Source organism: Lithobates pipiens, unplaced genomic scaffold (assembly GCF_037356315.1).
Source record: "Lithobates pipiens isolate NorthernLeopardFrog02 unplaced genomic scaffold, aLitPip1_a1.2 Scaffold_18, whole genome shotgun sequence".
Taxonomy (NCBI): Eukaryota; Metazoa; Chordata; class Amphibia; order Anura; family Ranidae; genus Lithobates; species Lithobates pipiens.
In genome coordinates, this window is record NW_027507758.1 from 319657418 (window position 1) to 319682333 (window position 24916).

Below are 24916 nucleotides of genomic sequence, written 5' to 3' on the forward strand. Positions count from 1 at the left end.
AAAAGCACTCTTTTGACCCAGAAAACAAAAGGCTCAGCCTCAGTCTGGAAAGTACTCTATCTCAGAGGCTAAGAAGAATTATTTTTGTTTCTCCCAGTCTTCTATGTTCAAGACAAAGCCTGAGACTCAGCTATGCCATAAATCCTAGATTTCCAAATCATCCTAAACTTCAAGCAAATCTGCCTCGGGGATGTCTGCAGGCCTTTGGGGCCACCTGGTCCCAGGACTTTTCAGACATTTGGGCCTAGAATGTGTCATCCAGGGGCTACAAGCTAGAATTTTAAATTCTGCCTATGCCCTGCTTCATGCTGTCAAACCTACCAATGTTCCTGCAATAACTAGAGGACCTCTGCGGTGCTGTGGTGTAACTCCACTCTTAAGGGGTCATAGGCACCATTTCACATTTCATAAAAGGTATGTATAGTGATTTACAGGTCTCTATAGGTTAGTGTTAGATTGTTGATGCCGGTAGATTTAGTGATTTTTATTATTGGGGCGAACTTCCAAAAAAAATATGAAAATATTTTAAAATATAAGCTGAGAAATAATAGCTAAGGGAAGAAAGAAGTCGTTGAGGGCTGATTAAGGTTAACTAAGGGTTAATTAGGGGTTAAATTGGAATACATTTTTTTTTTAAAAGGTACAAAAGAGACTAAAGAAACTTAATGTGAACAAATCACCAGGTCCTGGTGGGTTACAACTCTGGAGCCCTTAGGGAATTTAGTTCAGTTATAGCCTAGCCTATATTTCTAATTTTTAAAGCCAGCTTATTGACTGGAATAGCACCAACTGATTCATAGAAAAATAGAAAAAACTGATTCATGTAGGGCAAATGTGGCACCAATTTACAAAAAAAAAGTGATTGAGGTGTGTATCAGGAAACATTAATAGTATGTAAGGTATTTGAAGGAATGTTCAGGGACACTATTCAGATGTTTGTCTGTTAAAAAGTTATCATAAGTGACAACCAGCATGGATTTATGAAAGACCATTTTTGTGAGATCAAACTGTTATTCTATGAGGCAGTAAGTGAGAAATTGGATGGTGGAAGACCAGTGAAAGTAGTCTATCTAGGTTTTGCTAAGGCATTTGATACTGGGCTTCATAAAGGTTTATCTATAAAATAAGGTCTGTTGAAGTTGATGAAATTGTATGTAAATAAGTAGGAAACTGGTCACATGAAGGGGTCCAGAGAGTAGTGATAAATGGCTCATTCTCTGAATGGTTTAAAGTTGTGAGTGGTGTGCCCAAGTGTCCAGTCTTGGGGCCAGTGCTGTTCAGTTTGATTATTAAAGAGGAAGTAAACCCTGATGGGTTTACTTCCTCTTTGATTCCCTGCAAAGGTAAAGCATAATGGACTACTATGCATCGCATAGTAGTCCATTATGTGTCACTTACCTGACACAGGAGCCAGCAAAGTCACCGCTGTCCCCTGTAGTTCCGAGCGTCCATCTTCTTGGTGGGTCTCGCTGCTCCGGCGCTGTGATTCGCCGGAGCCGCGATGACGTCACTCCCGCGCATGGGAGCCAACACTCGCGGCATGTCGCCGCGATCTCTGGCCTGCCCAGTGCGCCTGCTATCAAACAATTCAGGAAAAAAAAAACTTCAGGCACAGGATATAGCATCATTATAAAAAGACCTTGACAAAATAGATGTTTGAGTGGCTACATGGTAAATGAGGTTCAATATTGATAAATATAAAGTTATGCACTTTGTTGCCAAAAATACATATGCAAAATACACATTGGGAGAATCAGCAATGGAAAAAGATCTAGGGGTGGCTGTAGATCACAGACTTAGCAATACCATGCAATGCCAAGCTGCAGCTAACAAAGCTGGCAATTACAGCCATTTAAAGTGGAGCTCCACCCAAAAGTGTACGCTCTCCCCCCCCCCCCCCCCTCCATTGTCACATTTGGCACTTTTAGGGGGGAGGGGAGGCAGGTAGCTGGTTTTGACAGGTACCCTCTCCCACTTCTGGCATAGACCACCACAGCAAACTGAGGCAGAAGTTCGACCCCCCCTCCTTCCCCCACAGTCTTCTGGGACCTATCACAGGTCCCAGAAGACTACAGGACCATTCACAAGGCACAGCGTGACTCGTGCATGTGCAGTAGGAAACAAGTTGTGAAGCCGCAAGACTTCACTTCCTGTCTCCCTTACTAGAGATGCCGGCGCCTGCCGGAGGACATCACGGGATCCCTTAACAGGTAAGTGTCCTTATAATAAAAGTCAGCAGCTACAGTATTTGTAGCTGCTGACTTTTATTTTTTTCGGAAGGACCCTGGAGCACCTTTTTAATATGCCTTTTTAATATGATTGCATTGCACAAATATATCAAAGATCACTTCAGTAACTGCAGTAAACTGTTTACTCTAAGGCCCCTTAAGAGGATATGTGGCCATGATTTGCAGTTAGAAGAAAGGAGGCTTAATCTTAGATTGCAGAAAGGCTTCTTTACTGTAAGAGCAGCTAAAATGTGGAACTCCCTCCCTCAGGGAGTGGTACTAGCTGAGAGTGTCAACAACATTACATTTTTTTTTCATATGTCTTCCTTAGGAAGCAGACTATACAGTACAAGGCTATGGGAATTGTTAGAGAATAAAAATTACACACACTATGGATGGAAATGTAGAGTCCGTAAGCCTCTAATTTTTTGATGTCAATGTGGGAGCTACGTAAAGTGACTTGAAGTACCAGATCAACCTTGGTGATAAGTGCTCCAATCTATAGTTATGCTAGGGAGCTACAGTTGGATTAACTGTAGCAGGGATGATTTTCAGAGTAATGTTCCTGAATTGTTTATGCCACAGAGTAATTATGATTATTCCATAAATGCCCCGGGCAAGCAGTAGCCTAATTCAATTAAATGTACCTTTTACAATAGATTTTTTTGTATTAATTTCAACTTTATGAATTATGTAACTATGTAACTACTTGTAAGATTTCTGTAAATGATGTCCAAAGCATATCAAATGCCACACCTTTGATATACAGTAAATATGAATAAAATAGTAAATACAATGAAGCAATGCTTTGCTGGCTGTATTACTTAATGACAATTGTAGACTACAGTGGCGGCCCGTTCATTAGGGGTGCCCAAGCACCAGCCCCTCTATCCACGGGCGCTACCCCCATGCTCTATCCAGCCCACGGTAGCCACCCCCATTCATGTTTCCGGCCCCTTTCAGGACACCGGGTGCATGAATTACAGTGGCGAGGGTGTTTTTAGGCACCTGATTAGAGCCAGAGGCTCTAATAGGCTTCAAAATAGGGTGGGCTTGTGGCGCAGAGCATTGTGCTATGAGCCCACCCAGGTGTTACAACAGCAAATTAATATTTGCTATTAAAACACCGATCCTCAATCTGGCCAATCAGAAGTGGGTTTGAGACCCATTTTCCGATTGGCCAAAAAGAGAAAAGTCCCAATTGGCAGCAGAGGAGTGAGGAAACTGAAGCTGCCACGCTGCTCGTGGAGAGCAGGGAAAGAGGAAGTCACCACCACTGCCGCTGAGCAGGGGAAGCCGCCGGTGAAGAAGCAGTGCCCACCATAGATGGGGTAAGTGATCCAGACCTGACCGACCACCTGACCAACCTGGAGGGGGTACTGTTTGCTGCCACCCCAAAAAAATGACCTCGACTCTCACTGGTAGACTAGCTGTTAAGTGAAATTTTACACAGGAGCAGCTGTGTTTTGACAGCCAATCCTGTTATGTATTTCAATAACGATTCAATAATTTTGGAGGTCAGTAATAGTAAATATGTGGGCTGAATGTAAAAAGGTATATCTAGCACAATAGAAGCCAGCAAGTTGCCCCAGTGGAAGTCCTGTAGGACAAAATGTGTTGGGTTAATGCTTGCTAAAGCTCTACACACTGCACATTTTTATATATTGTATGTGATCTTTTAAAAAAAAAAGCATTTTGTATTTACACACGTTCCACTCACAGCACGTAGATAATGTATTCACATATACCTTTTATAATATAATTGTTGGTACATAGCTCCAAATTTTCCTCTATGACAATTCATAAAGGCTAAGAAAAAAGAACCAAAACCATATAATTAGGTATTTTTACCTATTCTTTCATAATGACTATTTTGTGCTGTCGAGTGTTCCTCGTAGGCAGATAACTGTCCCATAGAGAGAGAGAGAGATAAGGAGAAAAAAAGAAAAAGAGGAAGAAATAAAAAGAAAAGAAAAGAAAAAAAATACAAAAAAACACAGAATACAAACATGGATAAACCTACAAAAACCTCTGGGAAGCCCCCTCGTGACCTTCAACTGCAACAAAACAACATAACAGCCAAGCCACAGCAAACCATCGTGATCACGACCGATGGGCACTCGCATCAGCTCTGGGGGGCGGGCAGTGGTCGCGCCTCCGGCGGCTCTCGTGCGCGCCCCTAGTGGCCACAGGGAGAAGTGTCGTTACATAATGCCGTTCCGCTCACCCGTACCATTCTGCTGCAGTAAAACTGCGGCAGCTGATTGGCAAGTGGTTAAGCACACATCTCCCAACATTTTAAAAAAAACAAGGGATTTGTTATTCCCTCGTATGCTAGTTATAAAAATTATAATATGCTGCATCTACCTCCACAATCCATCTATATCCAATTTATACATTGTAACCTGTTTACAACAATTCTACATAACAGAATATAATAATTTAATGATCTGATATGTTTGCCTTTAAAAACAAGATACATTAGGACATATGCAGGTATATGGATCATACTACAATATGGTTGCATATCTTGTATTGTGTGAGATTCAGGGACCCAGGGGTTCCAGACGTTTAGCGGTAGTAATCCAATTAGCCCAAAAATGGTTTGTAACTAAGAACTTCATTAAGGCCTGATGGGTGAGTGGCATTTAATTAAAAAATCTACCTTGACTCACAATGTAATCGTTTTTTGTCTGTTTCCTCCTCTTGGATCCTCAAGAACCCTTTCAAGGACTGTAAATTGTACCATTGAGGTGTCATGTTTATGTTGAAGAGCTACATGTCTGCCAATGGGAGTCTAAAGTAATTTTTTTCTAATATAGTAAATATGGTCATAGATTATTTTCTAAAAATTCCTGAACGTCTTTCCGATGTAGAATGATCCACATTTACAAAAAAACATATAAACCACACCTTTCGTTTGACAATTGACATGATATTCAATGTTATGTATATTTCCATTAGTCAGAACAAAGGAAGGCTCCTTCTAAAATCCAATTGCAGTATTCACTCATACCACATTTATGCATACCCCTACTTGATTCAATGGTCACTGAGGTTTCCTGAAAATGGCTCTACTGCGCATGCGAGTACTTCTCGTTTGTTCTCTTCCTCACCTGACACACCTAGAAATGAAGACGCCGTTTTGGCGCCAACCACTGGCTATATTTGATCAGTCTGTGGATGGAAGGATTGGAAGACAATGTTGTGCTGTGTGGTGGGTGCTAATCTAGATGAGTGTAATATGCATTTGGTTATGCTAACATTGATATTACCAATGCTGTTTGGAGGAGTTGATTCCAACTTACTGGCTGTTTACTATTATATATCTATAGACTCTCTGGCACTATGTACTGAATAGGATATGAAGAGAGATGCTTGTTACTTAGAGATATCAACTGGGTATAGATTTTTTTGTCACAAGCTAGACAGCAAGTGTGCACACTGTTGCAATTTGTTTCAAGTAAATCTTTTTCTCACTTGGACTCAAACGTATATTTAGGGAATGGGATCATACTGATCATACCGTACTATTTTGGATTGTTTGTAGGTTTAATTTCTAACAACATCCTGAAAGGGACAAAAGGACTCCGGCTTAAACAGTACTATTGAGTAAAATCTTCAATACTATTGAGGTACATTTTCCTGCTTGTCTCTTTGTGATGATCGTAGTAACCTGGATTCGGCATATAGAATATTGACTTTGTGTACGTGATGGCGTTGCGCAGTGCCTTAACATATACATTTATATATATTTTTCTGCTTAGGATCAGTTAATCAGGTACTTGCTGCAGTGTATTTAGCCCCCTATCTTCACCTTCATCTTGATAGTGCAGGAGTTACTTAACTTTAAATATTGACTTTGCACTTTGTATGGATTGTATAGGGGTAATGCTGATGAATTGACTGCAAGGTCTTCAGGCCTCTACCTGTGGCTGAGGGCAGCCCCCTTTCCCTTTTTTCTTTCTGGGATCTCCTCCCCAGTAAGTACTATATTATTTTGGTGATACTTGACTTTACCTCGTCCCATAGCACAACCTACCAATTCCATGATTGTTGAATTATTTTAAGTGGAACCACATCGTCATCTCATAACTCTATATATATTCATCCATCTGTTGTTTGAAGACTTTAGCTATCGGATTGCTTCCCCATGACACTTGGCACATCATTTCTTGAGGGCTCCTTTCTAGTTGTGAGTAGCCCTCCATGCACGCCTTTTTACCCAATTGGATTGTATGCTATAATGAATTAGTTGCACTCCCACATAATCAAAATGAAAATAATGTTTATGTTCCTTTAATTTTTTTTCTGAACAGGATCTCTGTTTTTAGTCAAGAATGTAAGGTTCTGAGGAAGCTCAGATGTGAAACGCGTCAACCTCTTGACACCGTACTAACAGAGATCTATTACATAATAATAACTGATCAAATTGATTAGAGGTCAAACTGATTGGAGCCATACAATTCTGAATTGATTTTACCTGTAAAATATTTTTAAACTAATTTGTAATAAAGATATTTAGTATTATTTTGGTTTTGATGTCCTTCACTGGTACCGTTAAAGTCTGTTACATCAGTCCTATCTTTTAAAGCAGAATTCTGAGATTCTGCTTTTTATAGAATTAAGTTTTTGAAAAAAAAAAAATCAAAATTCTGAGTTTGAAAGTCAGAATTCTGAGTTAAAATTTTTTTTTTTTTACAGAATTCTGAGTTTGAAAGTCAGAATTCTGAGTTTGAAAGTCAGAATTCTGAGTTTGAAAGTCCTACTGCTGCTTGGCCTAATGAGGAGAGACTCTAATGCACTATTCCCAACACATACGTTCCTTTAAATGGCCGTATATATAAATGGATACTGAGGTGACCACTGACTGGAAATGTGAATAGTCAGAGTAAGAGATCTCACCAGCACACCATGGATATCCAAAATGGGTCCAAAGCTTTATGCAGCGATTACATTGATACAGAAAATAGCAACATTTTAAATCACATGCCTTATGAAGGGGTCCTGCATGGCTCTAAAACATTGCTATTTGCTGTATCAATGTAATTGCTTTGGACCCATTTTGGATATCCATGGTCTACTGGTGAGATCTCTTACTCTGACTATTCACATTTCCAGTCAGTGGTCGCCTCAGTATCCACTTATATATAGGGGTCATGCGTAGCTCCGAAACAATGCTATCTGCTGTAACTATGTGATTTCTGAATAAACTTTGGACCTATTTTTTAGATCCCTGGTGTGCTGGTGACATCTCTTACTCCAATGAGGATCGGGTAGGGGCTCAGGTAAGTATAAGGGGGACTAGACCTAATGCATAGAATGCATTAAGGTAAAAAAAAACTCCAGCCTTTAGAACCACTTTAAATTTTAAAATTTTAAAAATGTAACCCTCTAAGTACCAAAAATGAATTAAAACCATTGAAGGACAGAGGTTGGTAATTCTGTTTTTGTAAATATGCCCATAATGTCACCTATTTCATTTTCACAAGTACATTTATTGCAATAACCAGATTCTCTGTACTTTACATACATGACAATTTGTATATGTATTTAAAAATGTTCCTATGTGAAGTAAAAACCTATGCTTTATGTTTGCAGCCATGTATATAAAAAGAATCACGATCTTACAAAACTTAGAAGAAGTAAAAATGACCAGCTGCTCAGAGTGAATGAACATGACTTCTCTATGAGACCTGCATTTGGAGGTAAGATCTGAAATATATCAAATATATATATATATCTACAGTATATACAGTACATAATGATTAAAAATGAAAGAAGAAAAATACTGTAAATGGCCATATAAGGTAAAAGAATATCACAGTATGAACAAATATATATTTTCTGTGTGGTGCATAAATACTGTAAGTAATGCATGCTAATATTTAAAATAGTGTTAAGCTGGACACACATGTCATGATCCAATTGTACAATCTCTGTGCAAACTATTTTAGATTTATCAATAACTATGAATTATGAGAACCAACATTTTTTTCAGTTTTTATCCAATAAGGTAGACCCTCACAATATGTTGACTAACACAATCAGACTGCAACATGGGACAGAAAAAAGTAATGAAGAGATGGGTTGTGTTGTTCCTTTATCTTGGGAAAGGTTCATCTTTTTAAAGTGGATGTAAAGTATATTATTATTTATTTAAACAATGTAATAATCATCATCATCTATACAGAAGTAAGGGGGTGAAATGACACTGATGAAAAATATTTCTACCTTCACTATTTTGGGTACCATGAGGGCTGTAATGCTGACAGCAGTATGCATTTCAACAATGGCAGCTAGATAATGTTGCTGTTTCAAATTTGTTCAAAAGTAACAGTAACAGAGTAATTCATCTTCTACTATGTATGAGTTTATATCATATTTAATATCGTCTCTGTTTGCTTATGGTGCAGAACGGTTAATAATACTATAATAATCAGGGTCATCTTCCAATTCTAAACTGTTTGTTTTCCAAGCAAAAACTTCCAGTGTATGGAATGGTATGATGCGAGACTTATGCCGCGTACACATGATCAAACAAGCGGGTGGAAAAGTCCGGCAAACTGAAGTCCGCCAGACAATCCCCCCGTGTGTAGCCTCCGGCATACTTTTTTGACCCGAAAGTACGGCGGACTTAGAAAGTAGTTTTGCACTCCAATCTTCCCGCCGGACTCGCATTTCAGCGGACAATCCGGCTGTGTGTGTGCCAGTCCGCCGTACTTTTGAAATGAACGGACTTTTCCCGCCCGGAGAAAAGTCCGCTAATTTCGAGCGGGTCTCCGGGTCCCGCCCCGCCTACCTGGAGACGCGCTCGAAATGAGCGGACTTTCCTCCACGTGTGTGGGCGAGTCCGTTCATTTCAAAAGTAGGGCGGATAGTCCGGCGGACTTAGTGCGCCGTATTAGTCCGCTGAAAAAGTGCCGTGTGTGGGCAAGTAGCCCGTTCGGAAAGTCCGACGGACAGTCTGGCGGGAAGTCCGCCAGTCTATGTCCGTCGGATAGTCGGCTATGTGTGTACGCGGCATTAGAAGTGCAATATAATAGGTAGGAGACAAACATTGGATATCCAACAGTTGTCATTGGTGGTGGTTGTGATGTTCATGCATATCTAGTAGTGGAAAAGTTGAAGGTTGAAAATAAGCACCTGATTTCACCAGTTCTGTTATCCCTCCTTTAAAACTAATTGTGTACGCTGTTTGTTCATTTTGGGAGGGTTTCCAGTTAGCCAACCAGATCAGAAAAAGGAATGGGAGCTTTCACTTACAATGAAAGTTTATTAGAAATGCTCTGCTTGTTTTACTTTGAAAAAACCTACATATAGCTAAGGTTGAAATAAAGGTTTGGGAAATGATTTATTACAAGATTTGATAAAAATTCAATAGGGCAACATTTTAATATTACTAAAGATTAGGTTACTTATACAGTACGAGTGGTTAATACAAACCTGTGCTCATTGACTATGAACATTAAACTATTTCTATATACCTATAATGCAAAGTAATTACTGTAATTATTGGCGTATAACACTCACTTTTTCACCATGAAAATCGGGTGCAAATAGCGTGTGCGTGTTAAATTTTATACTTAAATTTTAGCTGCCTTATTTAAAATGTACGTTTTTTCCTGAAACTTCCCTCTTAAATGAATATGCGTGTTATAAACCTGTGCGTGTTATACACCGATAAATACAGTAATTCTTAAAGATCCTCAAAGATCCAAATAAAGTATCTAAAATAGGTTTTACGTTGGAATCACACATGCGGCAGCCTTTACTGTACACCAAAAAGCGATCCATGGTAGAGTATTGGCTTCCAGGCTTTCAGCAGACAATTTGCCCACCTCCTGAATGCCCCCTTTTTCATTTGCTTTGTTTTTTAGATAAAAGTAAATCTTTCTTGTTACTAATATGCTGCAATTCTTAGTCAAACATTTGGCTTACAGTTGCAGTACAGTCCCTTTGACTTCAATTAGTGAGTTTGGTAGGGGGTAATTTGCAAGATATCTGTGGCTTTTGTACAACCCCTCTGACTGTAGTACAGAAGCAAGGCTAAGAGAATAAAGAGAGGTGTAAAGGCAGAAGCTAATAAATACATAGGTGCTTCAAAGAAGCAAGTACATTTTCAATAGGAAGAACTATGAAATGAACCCTCTCATTTTTATTGTAGTGAGATGACAAGTTTATATTTACTTGTTGCCATATTGCTGGTGGAGATTCATAAACAGGCAGATAGTATGACTTTATGCATATTGTATATAGGTGAAGCAGGAGAAAGCACTGTTATTGATGTGACTATTAGGAATACATCTAGCGTACGTTTGAGCTGCTGATACTGGAAATTCTGAAAATTATGAAAGAGTTCCATTGGGTGACAATCATGCAACTGAGGTCTTTGAAGCTGTGCCCTTTTTTGTTTACAGGGTGATAACCTTCAAGTTATACAGAAGGATGAATGCTGGATAGCCACGCTTTTTTTTTACTTTGTCTACCGAAGTACTAAATATTTAAGGGTTCTGAGTGGGAAAGTTAAGACACAGACCAATGTAAAGAGGACAGAGACACTGATCACTAGTGTAAAGAGGGCAAATACACTGACCGCCAATGTAAGGGTGGGGGGGGGGGGGGCAGACACTGACCACCAATGAAATTGGGCACAGACACTGAACACTGTAGAGAGGGCACAGACACTGACTGTATATTCTCACCAACATTTTTCCTCCTTTTTTTCCCCTCCTCCTGATCACCAACGCTAAGCATTCTTCCTCCCCGGACCACTGATGCCAGACTTTTTACCTTTCCACAACCATCAATAATAGGCATTTTATTCTCCCACTGACCACCAATGCAGGACATTTTTCCTCCTGTTGGCCACATATGTTGGCCTTCTTTTCCTCTTGATGACCAACCATATAAGGGGCACCTTAACTTACTCTGCTACACTCCACACATTTTGTTCTACATTGTAAAAAGGTGCTGTACATTACATGCATCAAACCAAAGATATAGAGAGGATACTAAAGTTACAAACATTCTCGTACCACACAATAAAAAATCGGAAGTGATTTAATGTGTTGTAGTGTATTTATGTGTTGTAGTGTATTTGTATTGTATTTTTGGATGACAATTATACTGATTAAATGAAAATCATATGATCTGGTAGCATATGAGAAAAATGTTCATGCTTGTACGATCGCATAATATCGGATGAACTATCATCATTGGCTCTCGAAAGCTCTGAACTAACGATCTAATTATCATACGATTTCTTCGAAAGCAGTATTTTTCGTACGATTTTCAGATCGTGTGTATGGGCCATTATGGGGAGATTTGGTGCACACAGAATCCGGTTGCAGTTGTGCATAGTAACCAATCAGCTTCTAACCTCAGCTTGCTCAAGGTTCACAGCAGAACATGCGAACAGGCAAAACATTTGTGCGAACACCATTCAGGTCTATGGGACGCAAATGTGAAAAATCAAAAGTGCTAATTTTAAAGGCTTATATGCAAGTTATTGCCATAAAAGTGTTTGGGGACCCGGGTCCCGCCCCAGGAGACATGTATCAGTCATTTTTTCAGTTCAAAGTTTTAAATTAAAACAATATAGTGACAATATCGATACAACATTCAACAGGTATGATAATAATGAGTACAGTCACTATTGGGTTAACAATACAGAGTATGAAGGTCCTGAAGGGCCTTGTCTGTACAAACAGCACAAAGTCTTTAACCTCAAGAAGCGCTAAAAGGGGAACAGGAAGGGGATAGGGACACAAAGAGTTAACCAGTAAACAGAGTTCAAAATGAACAGTTAACCTTTGGTTGTTTGGAAGGCGTGGGTTTACTCATGGAGATTTCAAGTAAAGCAAGTGCAAGCCTTAAGGCCAATTTGTCTCTCTCCGTGGGGAAAGTAGCACTTCTTGTCTGGTTAGGGTCGTAAAGGGGTGTGGTGCACTTGTCTTGTGGATATGTGTTCATGGTCTTTTGGGATGTCAAACCTGTCTTCTGTTGATAGCATTTGGATTGATGGGTAAGTGGGGGCTGGGCTCTCAATGGAACGTGGGGGGAAATCTGCTGAGGAATGAGCAATATGGGTCCTTTAGCGCTCTTGACTTAGGGGTGTAAGAGAGGGAATGTGCCAGAGTGTGGAGTGGAGTGTTGAGAAGGGTAAGTGAGGGTGGCGATGTTTCACTTGTCACAGCTATCAAGACTGCTGGAGTAGAGGAAATTTTGGGTGAATCTCATGGGGGGGGGGGGTGTAAGAAGGGTGTACAGAGTTGGGGTCATGCGAGAATGTTGGCTCTTATGAAAGTAGGAGTGAACATTCTTCAGAGGTTCTAAAAAGGTGCCAGCAAGACCATATTTTCCATATTAGATTGATGGATCAGGTATTTTTGCAACTCTTGTTATGCATTTGATCCAGTCTGATGTAATAGGGGGTTTATTCGATTTCCAGAGGGTTGGGATGCACATTTTTGCCGTGTTCAATAGATGTAAAACAAATGAACGATGGTACTGTCTTATCGGGATAGAGGTGTGGTGTAGGAGCATTTGTGCTGGGGAGAATTCAATTTGGTGGGTTGGGAGCAGTGATTTTAATAATAAAACAATAAAAATGAAATATTCCTTTAAATATTGTGCCCGGGGGGGGGGGGGGGGTTCCCCTTAGTCTGCCTGTAAAGTAGCGCATCTTTCCCATGTTTATAACAGTACATTTACAGTAACAGTACATTTCTAAAGGAAAAAATGTAATTTGTTCGCAGCTGTAATGTATTGTCGGATCCCGGCAATATAGATAAAAATCATTGAACAAAATCTGCTTGCCCCCCCCCCCCCCCCCAGTCCATTACCAGGCCCTTTGGTATGAATATTAGGGGAACCCCATGCCAAAAATACAAAAAAAATACCGTGGATGTACCCCCCAAAACTGATACCAAGCATGGGGGTCCCCTAGGCCCCCAGGCACTATATACTCTGAATAGAAATATATATACTATATGGCCTGCCCTATATACTCTGCAGAAAAATTGGGCCTTGGGTGGTGGTGGTGGTGCCCTAAACCAAAAATATTGTTGGAAGCTAGCATCATCAAGATTGAGGAGGAATAGGATAGTCAGCATAGGAAGTCTTCAAGGGATCCAAGATCTATAGCAAATTAAATCAGTTATATCCCCATCAGGTGCTTGATAGCTGCTGATCCAAGACTGATTCATTTTTATGAATGTGAGCCTATCAACAGAGTCTGTGGACAGGTGCACTCATTGATCCCTTAAGAACCCTTCAGGTTGAGCAAGTTCTGGCCAGTGGTCCATCCTCAAGACCCAGTAACCCAATGGATGCTCTGTTGAAAGGGGCTCCAAGTCTGCTCTTGCCCCTAGATATTCCTGCACCATATAAGGCAGACACTGGTGATGGTTGTTTGAACCAATCAGATCTTGGCGCTGAGGACTGAAAAATTGTTTAAAGGCATCGGTCAGCCGGCCACCTTCTCCACTGCTCTTCCTCTGACTTAACGAAGACTCAGTAACACGGTGTCCAGCATCAGGAAATAGCAACCTCCCCGGTCTGGAAATATGTTACACAAACCTTTCTTCAAGGCTTCCTGATGCTCCTGAAGATGTTTCGTCCTCTGCTCCCTCTGCGAAGATTGGATGAGTTCTGCAACTTTATCCTAACGTGGATCAATAAGGGTTGCCAGCTAGTAATGCTCCCTCTCCTTTATACCATGAACCCTAGGGTCCTTTCGCAGGCTTTGCAGAATCAGGGAGGCCATGCAGCATAAGTTTGCAGAGGCATTCGATTCTGAGTCCATTGGGACACTAAGGATCACATTATCCGCAACTACCTCCTCCCAGCCACGTACAACTCCTTGGGTTTCTGGGGAATGAAAACCATCCCTTGAAGACTGTTGCTGAGTGTTATCGTCTACATTCATGCTGACACAATCCTCCTCCTCTTCTTCTTCCTGTGTGCTTGGCAGACCTGGATGCATGCTATCTGGATAAAGGGGGCCTTGAGAGGAAAGGAAGGACTTCTGCTCTTCTGCCTCAAGTGCCCTGTCCATGATTCCACAAAGCGTGTGTTGTAGCAGGAAGACTAGAGAGACAGTGTCACTGATGCATGCATTGTCACTGCTCACCATCCTTGTGGCCTCCTCAAATGGTGACAGGACAGTGCATGCATCCTTGATCAGTAGCCACTGGTGTGGCAAAAAGAAGCCAAGCTCCCCTGATCCTGTCCTGGTGTCATACTCACACAGGTACTTATTGATGGCGCTCTGCTGTGTGTGCAGCCGCTGCAGCATTGCCAACATTGAGTTCCACCCGGTGGGCATGTCACAAATGAGGCGGTTGGTGAGTAGGTTGCATTCCCTTTGAATGTCAGCCAGCCGAGCACTGGCATTGTATGACCGGTGGAAATGACAACAGACTTTTCTGGCCTGCCTCAGGAGATCTTGTAAGCCTGGGTACCTGGTCAAGAACCACTGCACCACCAAATTCAGGATGTGTGACAAACATGGAACATGGATCAAGTGTCCCTGTCGGAGGGCAGAGAGAAATTTGGTGCTATTCTCACATACAACCATTCCTGGCTGAAGCTGCCATGGCATCAACCACCTCTGTGCCTGCCCCTGCAGAGCTAACAGAATCTCTGTCCCAGTGTGGCTCCTGTACCCTAGGCAGATCAACTCAATCACCGCATGGCATCTTTTAGATTGACTGCTTGCATAGCCACTTGAACACTTACGGAACATTGCTGGTTAAGAGGACAAATCTGCAGAAGAGGGCATAGAGAAAGAGGAAGAGGAGGGGGTGGAGGAGAGAGCTGTGGCAGAATCACCACTAGCATTTTGGAGGCACGGTGGCAGAACAAGCTCTAACAACACTGAACCCTGTCCTGCATCCTTCCCAGCTGCCGGCAGAGTTACCCAGTGCACCGTGAAGGAAGGTAACATCCCTGCCCATGCCTGCTGGACCATGAGTCAGTGGTAATATGAACCATACTGCTGACTGCCCTGTCCAACGAGGCCAAAACATTGCCTTCCACATGCCAGTAGAGAATGGCCTTCCGTGAAAAAAAATGGCGTTTTGAAATTCCACAAATTTACAAAAAGGGTCAGAGTCTACCAGCTGAAAAGACAGCAGTTGTAGTGCTAGCAATTTGGCAAAGCTAGCATTTAGAGACTGAGCATGTGGATCAACATCTAAGTAGTCAGACGGAGTTGTAAGTCCTGTATTTCACTGTATACTAACTTTAATGTTATAAATACCTCTAAAATGCAAAACTCAGCTCGCCTCACAGTCACACCCAGTCCCTGTGTTATGTCCATCATAGGGCAGGACTGGGCGTGACTGTGAGCAGAGCCGAGCCGAGTACACTCAGCTATGTATGTAGGCAGGGGCCCCCTATTGGGCAGGACCCATGGGCTTGAACCCAGTCAAGCCCAATGGTAAGTCCGGCCCTGATTACATGCAACATAGAGGGGAATTGAGTGGACTAACATGGGGGAATATTTACTTTAAAGCAGTGAATGTGATATTTGCCAAACTGTCACTCCAAGTGAATCTTCCTGTTGAACGTGTTTTAATATACATTAAATGATTCACCACCAGTGAATGTTTGGTGAATGTCAGATTCTCTGCTTTGTAATATGTCTGGTAATGTTTTCTGGATTGCATTAGCCTTTTCTTTCGCTATACAGTTTCTTTATAGAAATGTATTTCATTAAAGTGGAAGTAAACTCCCCTATCCTTTTCAGCCAAGGAAGCTGCCATCTTTGTTTCTGTTTAATCTTCAACTGCTATGGTGCTACATATGTGATTCGTTATGACACCAGCCATTGAATGGTTTGATAGTTTGACTGAGAGCACAGCCAACGTGCAGTTAGCATTCCCGGCATGCCTTTTTTTTTTAACTGTTTAAATCGATGGGTTTACTTCCACTTTTAATACAAGAATAGGTGAAAACTTTCAATGCATGACTTTTCCATTGCAGGCTTCTGAGGATATATATCTTGTAATGTATACACTATATTACCAAAAGTATTGGGACACCTTCCTTTATACACACCCAATCTTAGTCCATAGGGTTCAATATTGAGTTGGCCCACCCTTTGCAGCTATAACAACTCTTCTGGGAAGGCTGTCCACAAGGCTTAGGGATGTGTCTATGGGAATGTTTGACCATTCTTCCAGAAGCGCATTTGTGAGGTCAGGTACTGATGTGGATGAGAAGGCCTGGTTCGCAGTCTCAACTCTAATTCATTTCAAAGGTGTTCTGTCAGGTTGAGGTCGGGACTCTGTGCAAGCCAGTCAAGTTCCTCCACCCCAAACTCACTCATCAATGTCTTTATGGACTTTGCTCTGTGCACTGGTCCAAATCATTTGGTGGAGGCGGAATTATGGTGTGGGATTGTTTTTCAGGGGTTGGGCTTGGCACCTTAGATTCAGTGAAGGGGAATCTTAAGGGGTCAGCATACCAAGACATTTTGGACATTTTCATACTCTCAACTTTGTGGGAACAGTTTGAGGATGGCCCCTTCCTGTTCGAACATGACTGTGCACCAGTGTACTAACAAGGTCCATAAAGACAAGCATGAGCGAGTTAGGGGTGGAGAAACTTGACTGGCCTGCACAGAGTTCTGAACTCAACCCGATAGAACACCTTTGGGATGAATGTGAATTAGAGCAGAGACTGCGAGCCAGGCCTTCTTGTCCAATATCAGTGTCTGATCTCACAAATTTGCTTCTGAAAGAATGGTAAAAAATTGGCATAGACACATTCCTAAACCTTGTGGACAGCCTTCCCAGAAGAGTTGAAGCTGATATCAACTCTTGACGAGTTGGAGTTTGAGACCCTGGATGAGCCGAAGATTTTCCTTGGCCGCGAGTCTACATCCTTACGGTGTGCCCTTCGAACCAGGATTTTGTTGCTACATCCAACGGGAGAAACATAAGCGTATTTGACTCACTGCCATATGGTATGTGCGTCCACCATTGTTGGTAAGAGTACCTCATTGTGTGTCTATAGTACCCCGTGTTCCAAACAACATATCCCTCTTCAGTTATCGTCTCTGAGACATCATTGATACATTTCTATCTACATTTGAGTCCTCCAAGAGAGACTTTCACAAATCAGTTTCACCACTGTTCACTGGACTTTTACATTGAATATTGTACACTACTGTATGTCTTGATTTCATATTTGTTTGGGTACGTGTCTTTCATGACCCTAAGTGTTTAAGTGCTACACATAAGTTTTCCCAAATTTGTCTGACTTTGAGTGTAAGGCCGCGTACACACGCGGGGACTGTTCGCTCAACTTTGTCCGCTGAACAGTGTTTCGGCGGACAGTCCGCTCGTGTGTGGGCTTTCAGCGGACAGTTTCAGCGGACAGTCTGCTGAACAAAGTTTTTCGGAAATTCCGAAAAACTGTCCGCTGAAACTCTGTTTCAGCGAACAGTCCCCTCGTGTGTAGGCTTGTTCGTCAAACTAAGTTCCGCGCATGCTCAGAAAGGATTTACACGCCGAAGTTTGCATTGCAGTGTATAGGACGTCGTATTTTTCGTCCCGTCGTACGTGCCGTTCACGTCATCGCGCACGGTTTCAGCGGACTGTTCGTTCGTCGTGTGTGGGCAAGTCCGTCCATGCTAATTTTGAGCGGACTGTCCGCTGAAACTGTTTGACGGACAAAGTTGAGCGAACAGTCCCCGCGTGTGTACGCGGCCTTAGCTGCTGCAGAAAGTAATTTTTTCTATTCTTCATTCGTTTTGGTTTAGCACAGTATTATTTTTCTTTATTTTGCACATGAAGCTGATATAGCTGCAAAGTGTGGGCCAACTCAATATTAAACCCTACAGACTAAGACTGGGATACCATCTAAGTTCATGTGTGTGTAAAGGCAGGTGTCCCAATACTTTTGGTGTATATATATATATATATATATATATATATATATATATATATATATATTTATATTTATTTATTTTCAAATGCTACAAATACACAAGAATAGTAACAAAATAATTTGCCCAACAAGTTATTGTACGTATTGCTAAGTAAATGAAGATAATGTGGATGATGATGCTGCTAATGAATTTGGGAAATCAAAATATATGCGGCAAGCATGTATGCATTAGAAAGCTGCAGTCTGTAATCTTGCTTATTTCAGTACATCTTAAAACTCTGCAGAATCAGGGTATAGCGTACAGCAGTGGAGGAAGATATTGTTACACATCACGCCTGAGGGTAAGCATGTAAAATGATCAGAAATAAGGCTATGTCAGTATTCACAAGACAGCGCGTAACTGCTGAGACAGGTCATTACGCTGACATTCATGGCCTAGAGCATCGTAAGTCCCGCTCTTGTGTCCAGAAGTGCTATGCATGCTATTTATATAGCATAATAATCAGTTCTGCATTTCAGCAAATAGGACACAGCAGGGACTGCAGTCTTGTGTAAAGTTTAATAAGAAGTGCTTAGTGTTATTGTTATATACAGGAAAAATATTGGTAACAATACATATGTGCACATTAAGCTGAACTCTCAGCAGATATAAAAAGCACAGAGTAATAGAGCACTGTAATCATTAACACATCATCAATTACATTTTTTAAACGTAAGCTGCATAAGTACATGGATAGGACCTGGTATCAGTCTCTTGCAATCCCTGTACAGCAGAGCTTATGGGAAGGAAGAAACAGCACAAGGAGCCAATCAGGTGTGCTGCAGTACAAAGGGGCATGCGGATAGGAGAAGAAAGCAGAGTGACAGACAAAGTCATAAGTGTTCTGCGTTACTGTCTAGTCAGAGTATGGGGGTGGGGAATAAATTTGTAGGTAAAATAGAAACTACAGAAGGAACTACTGGAGAAAATCATTGGCAGCTTAAAAAAAGCTTTCATATTGACATTTAATCTGTATATTTAGCTGTTTGACCTGAATTCCACTTAAACTTAAAGATTGATGCTTAATGTATAATTGCTACGTAAGTCTTTTTGCAATTTAGTGCAAATAAAATTAATTTCTAGTTTATTTAGCATTTCAAATATAGTTTAACCCATGTATAAGTAAGTAGGAAGCAGCTCGATGGAAGCTCACCTCGGTGGAATCCATGGGTAAGAACTAGTAAAAATAGCAAGACAGTGCTTTGCTAAAACCCCTAAAATATATGTAACTGACTGGGGGATTGCTTTTTTTTTTTTAGCAAACATGGAGTTATGCCGCGTACACACTACCAGAGTTTTCGACGGACTAGGTCCGACGGTCTTCCCGGCAGACTTTTGGCGGAGGTACGATGGACTTTCTGAATGAAACGGACTTGGCCACACACGACTGGACTAAGTCCCTTCGAAAGTCAGTTTGTTTTGAACGTGATGACGTAAACGGGACTAAACAAGGAAGTTCAATAGCCAGTAGCCAATAGCTGCCCTTGCGTTGTATTTGGTCCGTCGGACTAGCAAACAGAAGAATGGTTTTCCAGATTTTTAGTCCGTCGGATAGATTGGAAACATGTCTTATTTCTAGGTCTGTCGGACTTTTGTGAAAAAAAGTCCACTGGAGCCCACACATGATTGAATTGGCCAACGGATTCCGGTCCGCCGGAGAAAGTCTGCCGGAAAGTCCGATCGTGTATACGCGGCATCACACTTTAGGCCCACTAGTCTCTTAAAAGAAAACATTATTAACTAAGCAAATTGAGTGCCTTAAGTAAAAATGTCTGAAAGAAGAACACAATGAAACAATGGTATTCTGCCATACTTTATGCTAAAGCAACATAGACTTTTTTTTCTCTCACAATGTTTTATTTACACCCCTTTTATTTTCTATAGTCCTAAACTATGGCCACACAGATGTATAGAGTTTACAGAACCTCTAATGTTTGTTCAACTGCTCTCTTTACCCTGGCAGGCCAAAAAATATTGAATTTAGTGCCCAGGCAAACGCAACTCAAATTCTGCATGCAACATTCAAATCTACTCTACGTGACACAATAGCTATATCTATATATCTCTATATCTGTATATATATATATATATATATATATATATATATATATATATATATATATATATATATATATATACACACAGTATCCCACAAAAGTGAGTACACCCCTTCACATTTGACACAAATATTTTATTATATCTTTTCATGTGACAACACTGAAGAAATTACACTTTGCTACAATGTAAAGTAGTGAGTGTACAGCTTGTATAACAGTGTAAATTGGCTGTCCCCTCAAAATAACAACACACAGCCATTAATGTCCAAACTGCTGGCAACAAAAGTGAAATGTCCAAGTTGTTCCCAAAGTGTCAATATTTTGTGTGGCCACCATTATTTTCCAGCACTGCCTTAACCCTCTTGAGTTCACCAGAGCTTCACAGGTTGCCACTGGAGTCCTCTTCCACTCCTCCATGATGACTTCATGGAGATGGTGGATGTTATAGACCTTGTTCTCCCCCTTCTTCCATTTGAGGATGCCCCACAGATGCTTAATAGGGTTTAGGTCTGGAGACATGCTTGCCCAGTCCATCACCTTTACCCTCAGCTTCTTTAGCAAGTCAGTGGTCATCTTGGAGGTGTGTTTGGGGCGGTTATCATGATGAAATACTGCCCTGTGGCCCAGTCTCCAAAGGGAGGGGATTATGCTCTGCTTCAGTATGTCACAGTGCATGTTGTCATTCATGGTTCCCTCAATGAACTGTAGCTCCCCAGTACCGGCAGCACTCATGCAGCCCCAGACCATGACACTCCCACCACCATGCTTGACTGTAGGCAAGACACACTTGTCTTTGTACTCCTCGCCTCGTTGCTGCCACACACGCTTGACACCATCTGAACCAGATACGTTTATCTTGGTCTCATCAGACCACAGGACATGGTTCTAGTAATCCATGTCCTTAGTCTGTCTTCAGCAAACTGTTTGTGGGCTTTCTTGTGCATTATCTTTAGAAGAGGCTTCCTTCTGGGATGACAGCCATGCATACCAATTTGATGCAGTGTGCGGTGTATGGTCCGAACACTGGAAGGCTGACCCCCTGCCCCTTCAACCTCTGCAGCAATGCTGGCAGCACTCATATGTCTATTTCCCAAAGAAAACCTTTGCGTATGAGGCTGAGCACATGCACTCAACTTCTTCTGGTGGACCATGGCTAGGCCTGTTCTGAGTGGAACCTGTCCTGTTAAACCACTGCATGGTCTTGGCCACTGTGCTGCATTTCAGTATCAGGGTCTTGGAAATCTTCTTATTGCCTAGGCTATGTTTATATAGTGCAACAATTCTTTTTTTCTGATTCTCAGAGAGTTCTTTGCCATGGGGTACCATGTTGAACTTCCAGTGACCAGTATGAGAGCGTGAGAGCGATAACACCAAATTTAACACACTACCTATTTACTCCTGAGACCTTGTAACACGAATGAGTCACATGACACTAGGAAGGGAAAAATGTCTAATTGTGCCAAATTTGGACATTTTCAGTTAGGGATGTACTCACTTTGGTTGCCAGTGGTTTAGATATTAATGGTTGTGTGTTAAGTTATTTTGAGGGGACAGCAAACTTATACTGTTATACTAGCGGTACACTCACTACTTTACATTGTAGTAAAGTGTAATTTCTTCAGTGTTGTCAAATGAAAAGATAGAATAACATATTTATGAGATACTTTTGTGAGATACTGCATATATATATATATATATATATATATATATATATATATATATATATATATATATATATATATAGAGAGAGAGAGAGAGAGACAGAGAGAGACAGAGAGACAGAGAGAAAGGGAGAGGGAGAGGGAGAGAGAGAGAGAGAGAGAGAGAGAGAACATACAGCGTTCCCCCGGGACAAATGATTTCCAGAGCACCATGGATGTTCCAGAGATGGAGGATAGCACAAATTCTTCATTCTTTGTAATTGAAAATAAATAGCCTTGTGGACAGAGCAGGAGAGAGGACTCATTGCTCTAACACAACTTGAGCTATTGAACAAGCTTTTAACAAATGGAGGAAAGTAGAAACAGGAAACATGTGAAATGAAGCTGCATGCTCCACGTGGTAGCTGAAAAATAGACTACAAAATATTACACATAGTTACAAAGTCAAGTGTAATCTATCATAATTCCTGCAGCTTTGGGCTAGAGAAGTGCAAAATAAATGCTGGAAGGAAAAAGGAAAAATAAATAATTTCTGACCTTCAAAATATTGCTATGTTAGCCTTTACTAAGGATATTATTGGTTGTAAGTAAATAATTCATTATACCGTCTCATAGTAAATCATTCCACAGCTTAACTTCTCTTACTGTGGGGAACCCCCTCCTAAATGGATGGAAAATCTTCTTACTTCCATGCAAAATTGATGTTACTTTGTAACAGTCCTCGGAACAAAAAAAAATTTTTTACAAATCTTTATACAGGCCAGTTTTAGAAATTCAAGCAAATTAATTAAGATCCCTAAGATTTTTTTGTTCATTCAAACTAAACAATCTTTGACTGTAAGTAAGGTTTTGCACCCCTTTCATTACTTTAGTTTCTTGCCTTTGAAACCCACTTTATAATGCCATTTTAATAATACTGTGTAAAATAGTGGACACCACATGCCACATCACCTCCCTCCTATCCTAGGACACCAGCTGAAGGAGCGTGACAGTCTTTGACTGGCAGAAATCCACCCACAACATGTTATCCCCACAAAATAATAAAGATTTAATTTCAAATATATATTTGTATGCCAATTTAAAACAGTTTATTGATATTACTAATTTTTACTCTGTATCTCAAAGGCAGTTTATTTTTTTGGAACATGTGACCAGCAGCAGAGGACTAGAAGCTCCTCCTGCTTATGTTTCCCTGCAGACAGGCTGGGAAAGAGCTGGGTCATGTGACAGCTGTATATCAATTAGGAAAAAGGTGTTATTGTTTTTTCAATTAATTGCAGTGCCATCATCCAAATGCAGAAACAGAAGGGACAATGTAAATTAAACAGCATGTGTTTAGCATCACTTTACCACTAGAATCTCAAATTATTTACATGATTTAAATATATGGAATTTGATGTATTCTAGGGCAGGGCATATGATGTTTGAAAATTATGGAAAGATTGATAAACTCTGCTACTTTGTACTTGCTCACATTCTCAGAAGTAAAAGAGGTTGGAACTGAAAAAGAGAATACAGGTGCATACATCGACTAAACGTTTTTGAAGAACTAAAATTTCAGTTTTTGTTTGTGATTTTTGGCCTGTAAACTATTGTCCATAAAATAAGATTTTTGTTTAGACTATACATACATCTTCCCCACACCATTTTTTGTCTTTTTGTGTCAGTGGGCCCGGCCTGGAGCTTTTGGGTGATGCTTGGCCCCTATCCCACAACACCCCAACCCCCCCATCCCCATTTTGATTTTGTTTATTTTTTTTCCCTTTTAACCACTTTGCTATGTTTGCATATATATATATATATATATATATATATATATATATATATATAATGACGCACATTTAAACCTTTTCTTGAGCTCTCAACACAATCTATTTTACAAATTTATTGGGTCCTACAAATATAATTATTTTGTATTCAAGAACAACCCTTAACTCTTTAATGCACGGAGTCCTATTTCGTACTTCTGATTATATGTGGGAATGGCAGTTAGATGGGTCTCGAGTACCTTGTATCTAGTAATTGTTCTATGGATTTATAACCTTAATGTGTGTTACCTTTCATGCACACGTGATATATGATGTTGTAACTTTTTGTAAAACCTCCAATAAAAATGTATTGAACCAGAAAAGAAAGAGGAAAACAACTAAAAATATATATTTTTTTATAAGACTTCTATCGATTGTGTATGTGAATTGTGAATTTATCCACCTACCTAATCCATTGTAGTCCCTAATTTATTTTTTTATTGATTTACCCTTACTTTTGTGGAAAATAGGTATTTAAATATCAGTTCACCCAAGATTTCTGTTATCTGGAAAATTGTACAGAAAAGTTTATGTTATGATAACATAATATGCATTGATAGAGTCTAAAGGTTGTCCTGTGCTTGGATTGTGAGATTTTGCTGTCCGGTGAAATAGCGAAGTGGCGTAAGCATGTCTTTATAGAAACAGTAGCCATGGCCCTCTGAGAAAGCCCCAGAAAAAGGAAGAAATGCATTTCAGTACGTCGTGGCGAATAAAGCCCCCCTCACTATATGAACATATTGTTACTATGGTTTTGCAAACCCAGTTGTATCAGAATATTTTGATCTGAACCATTGATCTTTGCAACTAGTAGATACAAGCACATTGGCTGGTAATCTAAATAAAATGACCACACCTATAAATATGAGATTTAACAGGATGGACTGGTAAGAACTTTCCATGTATCACTGTAACTGTGACTACTTGTTGTATTTAATAATCAAGGAACAATGAGGGTGGATATGAGTTAAATTCAGAAACTGGAAGTTTTAACTAAGGCAGCACGTCTCAGGAAAATGGTCTGTACATGACAGTGTGATGGTAACTCTAAAGGACTATTTAAACTTTTAGTTCATATAAGAGGGATTTTGTGCATGTTTGATTTGTCTATATTGGATGCACACAATACTTATAGTCAAGCTCCTTGCATGGGAAAATGGCATGTGAATGATGGTTTGGTGGTACAATAGCACACTAAGTGAACTTGTATATAGGAGTG

At 40.5% G+C, this 24916-nt stretch overlaps 1 protein-coding gene across 1 annotated transcript in view; it reads left to right on the forward strand.

The window, feature by feature from the left end:
- The window catches only part of GABRR2 (gamma-aminobutyric acid type A receptor subunit rho2), a 145093-nt gene that overhangs the window by 31750 nt on the left and 88427 nt on the right, over positions 1–24916 (forward strand). Inside the window, exon 2 of the mRNA XM_077487262.1 lies at positions 7830–7936. Coding sequence (XP_077343388.1) covers positions 7830–7936 — 107 coding nt within the window. The remainder of the gene's footprint in view (positions 1–7829; positions 7937–24916) is intronic.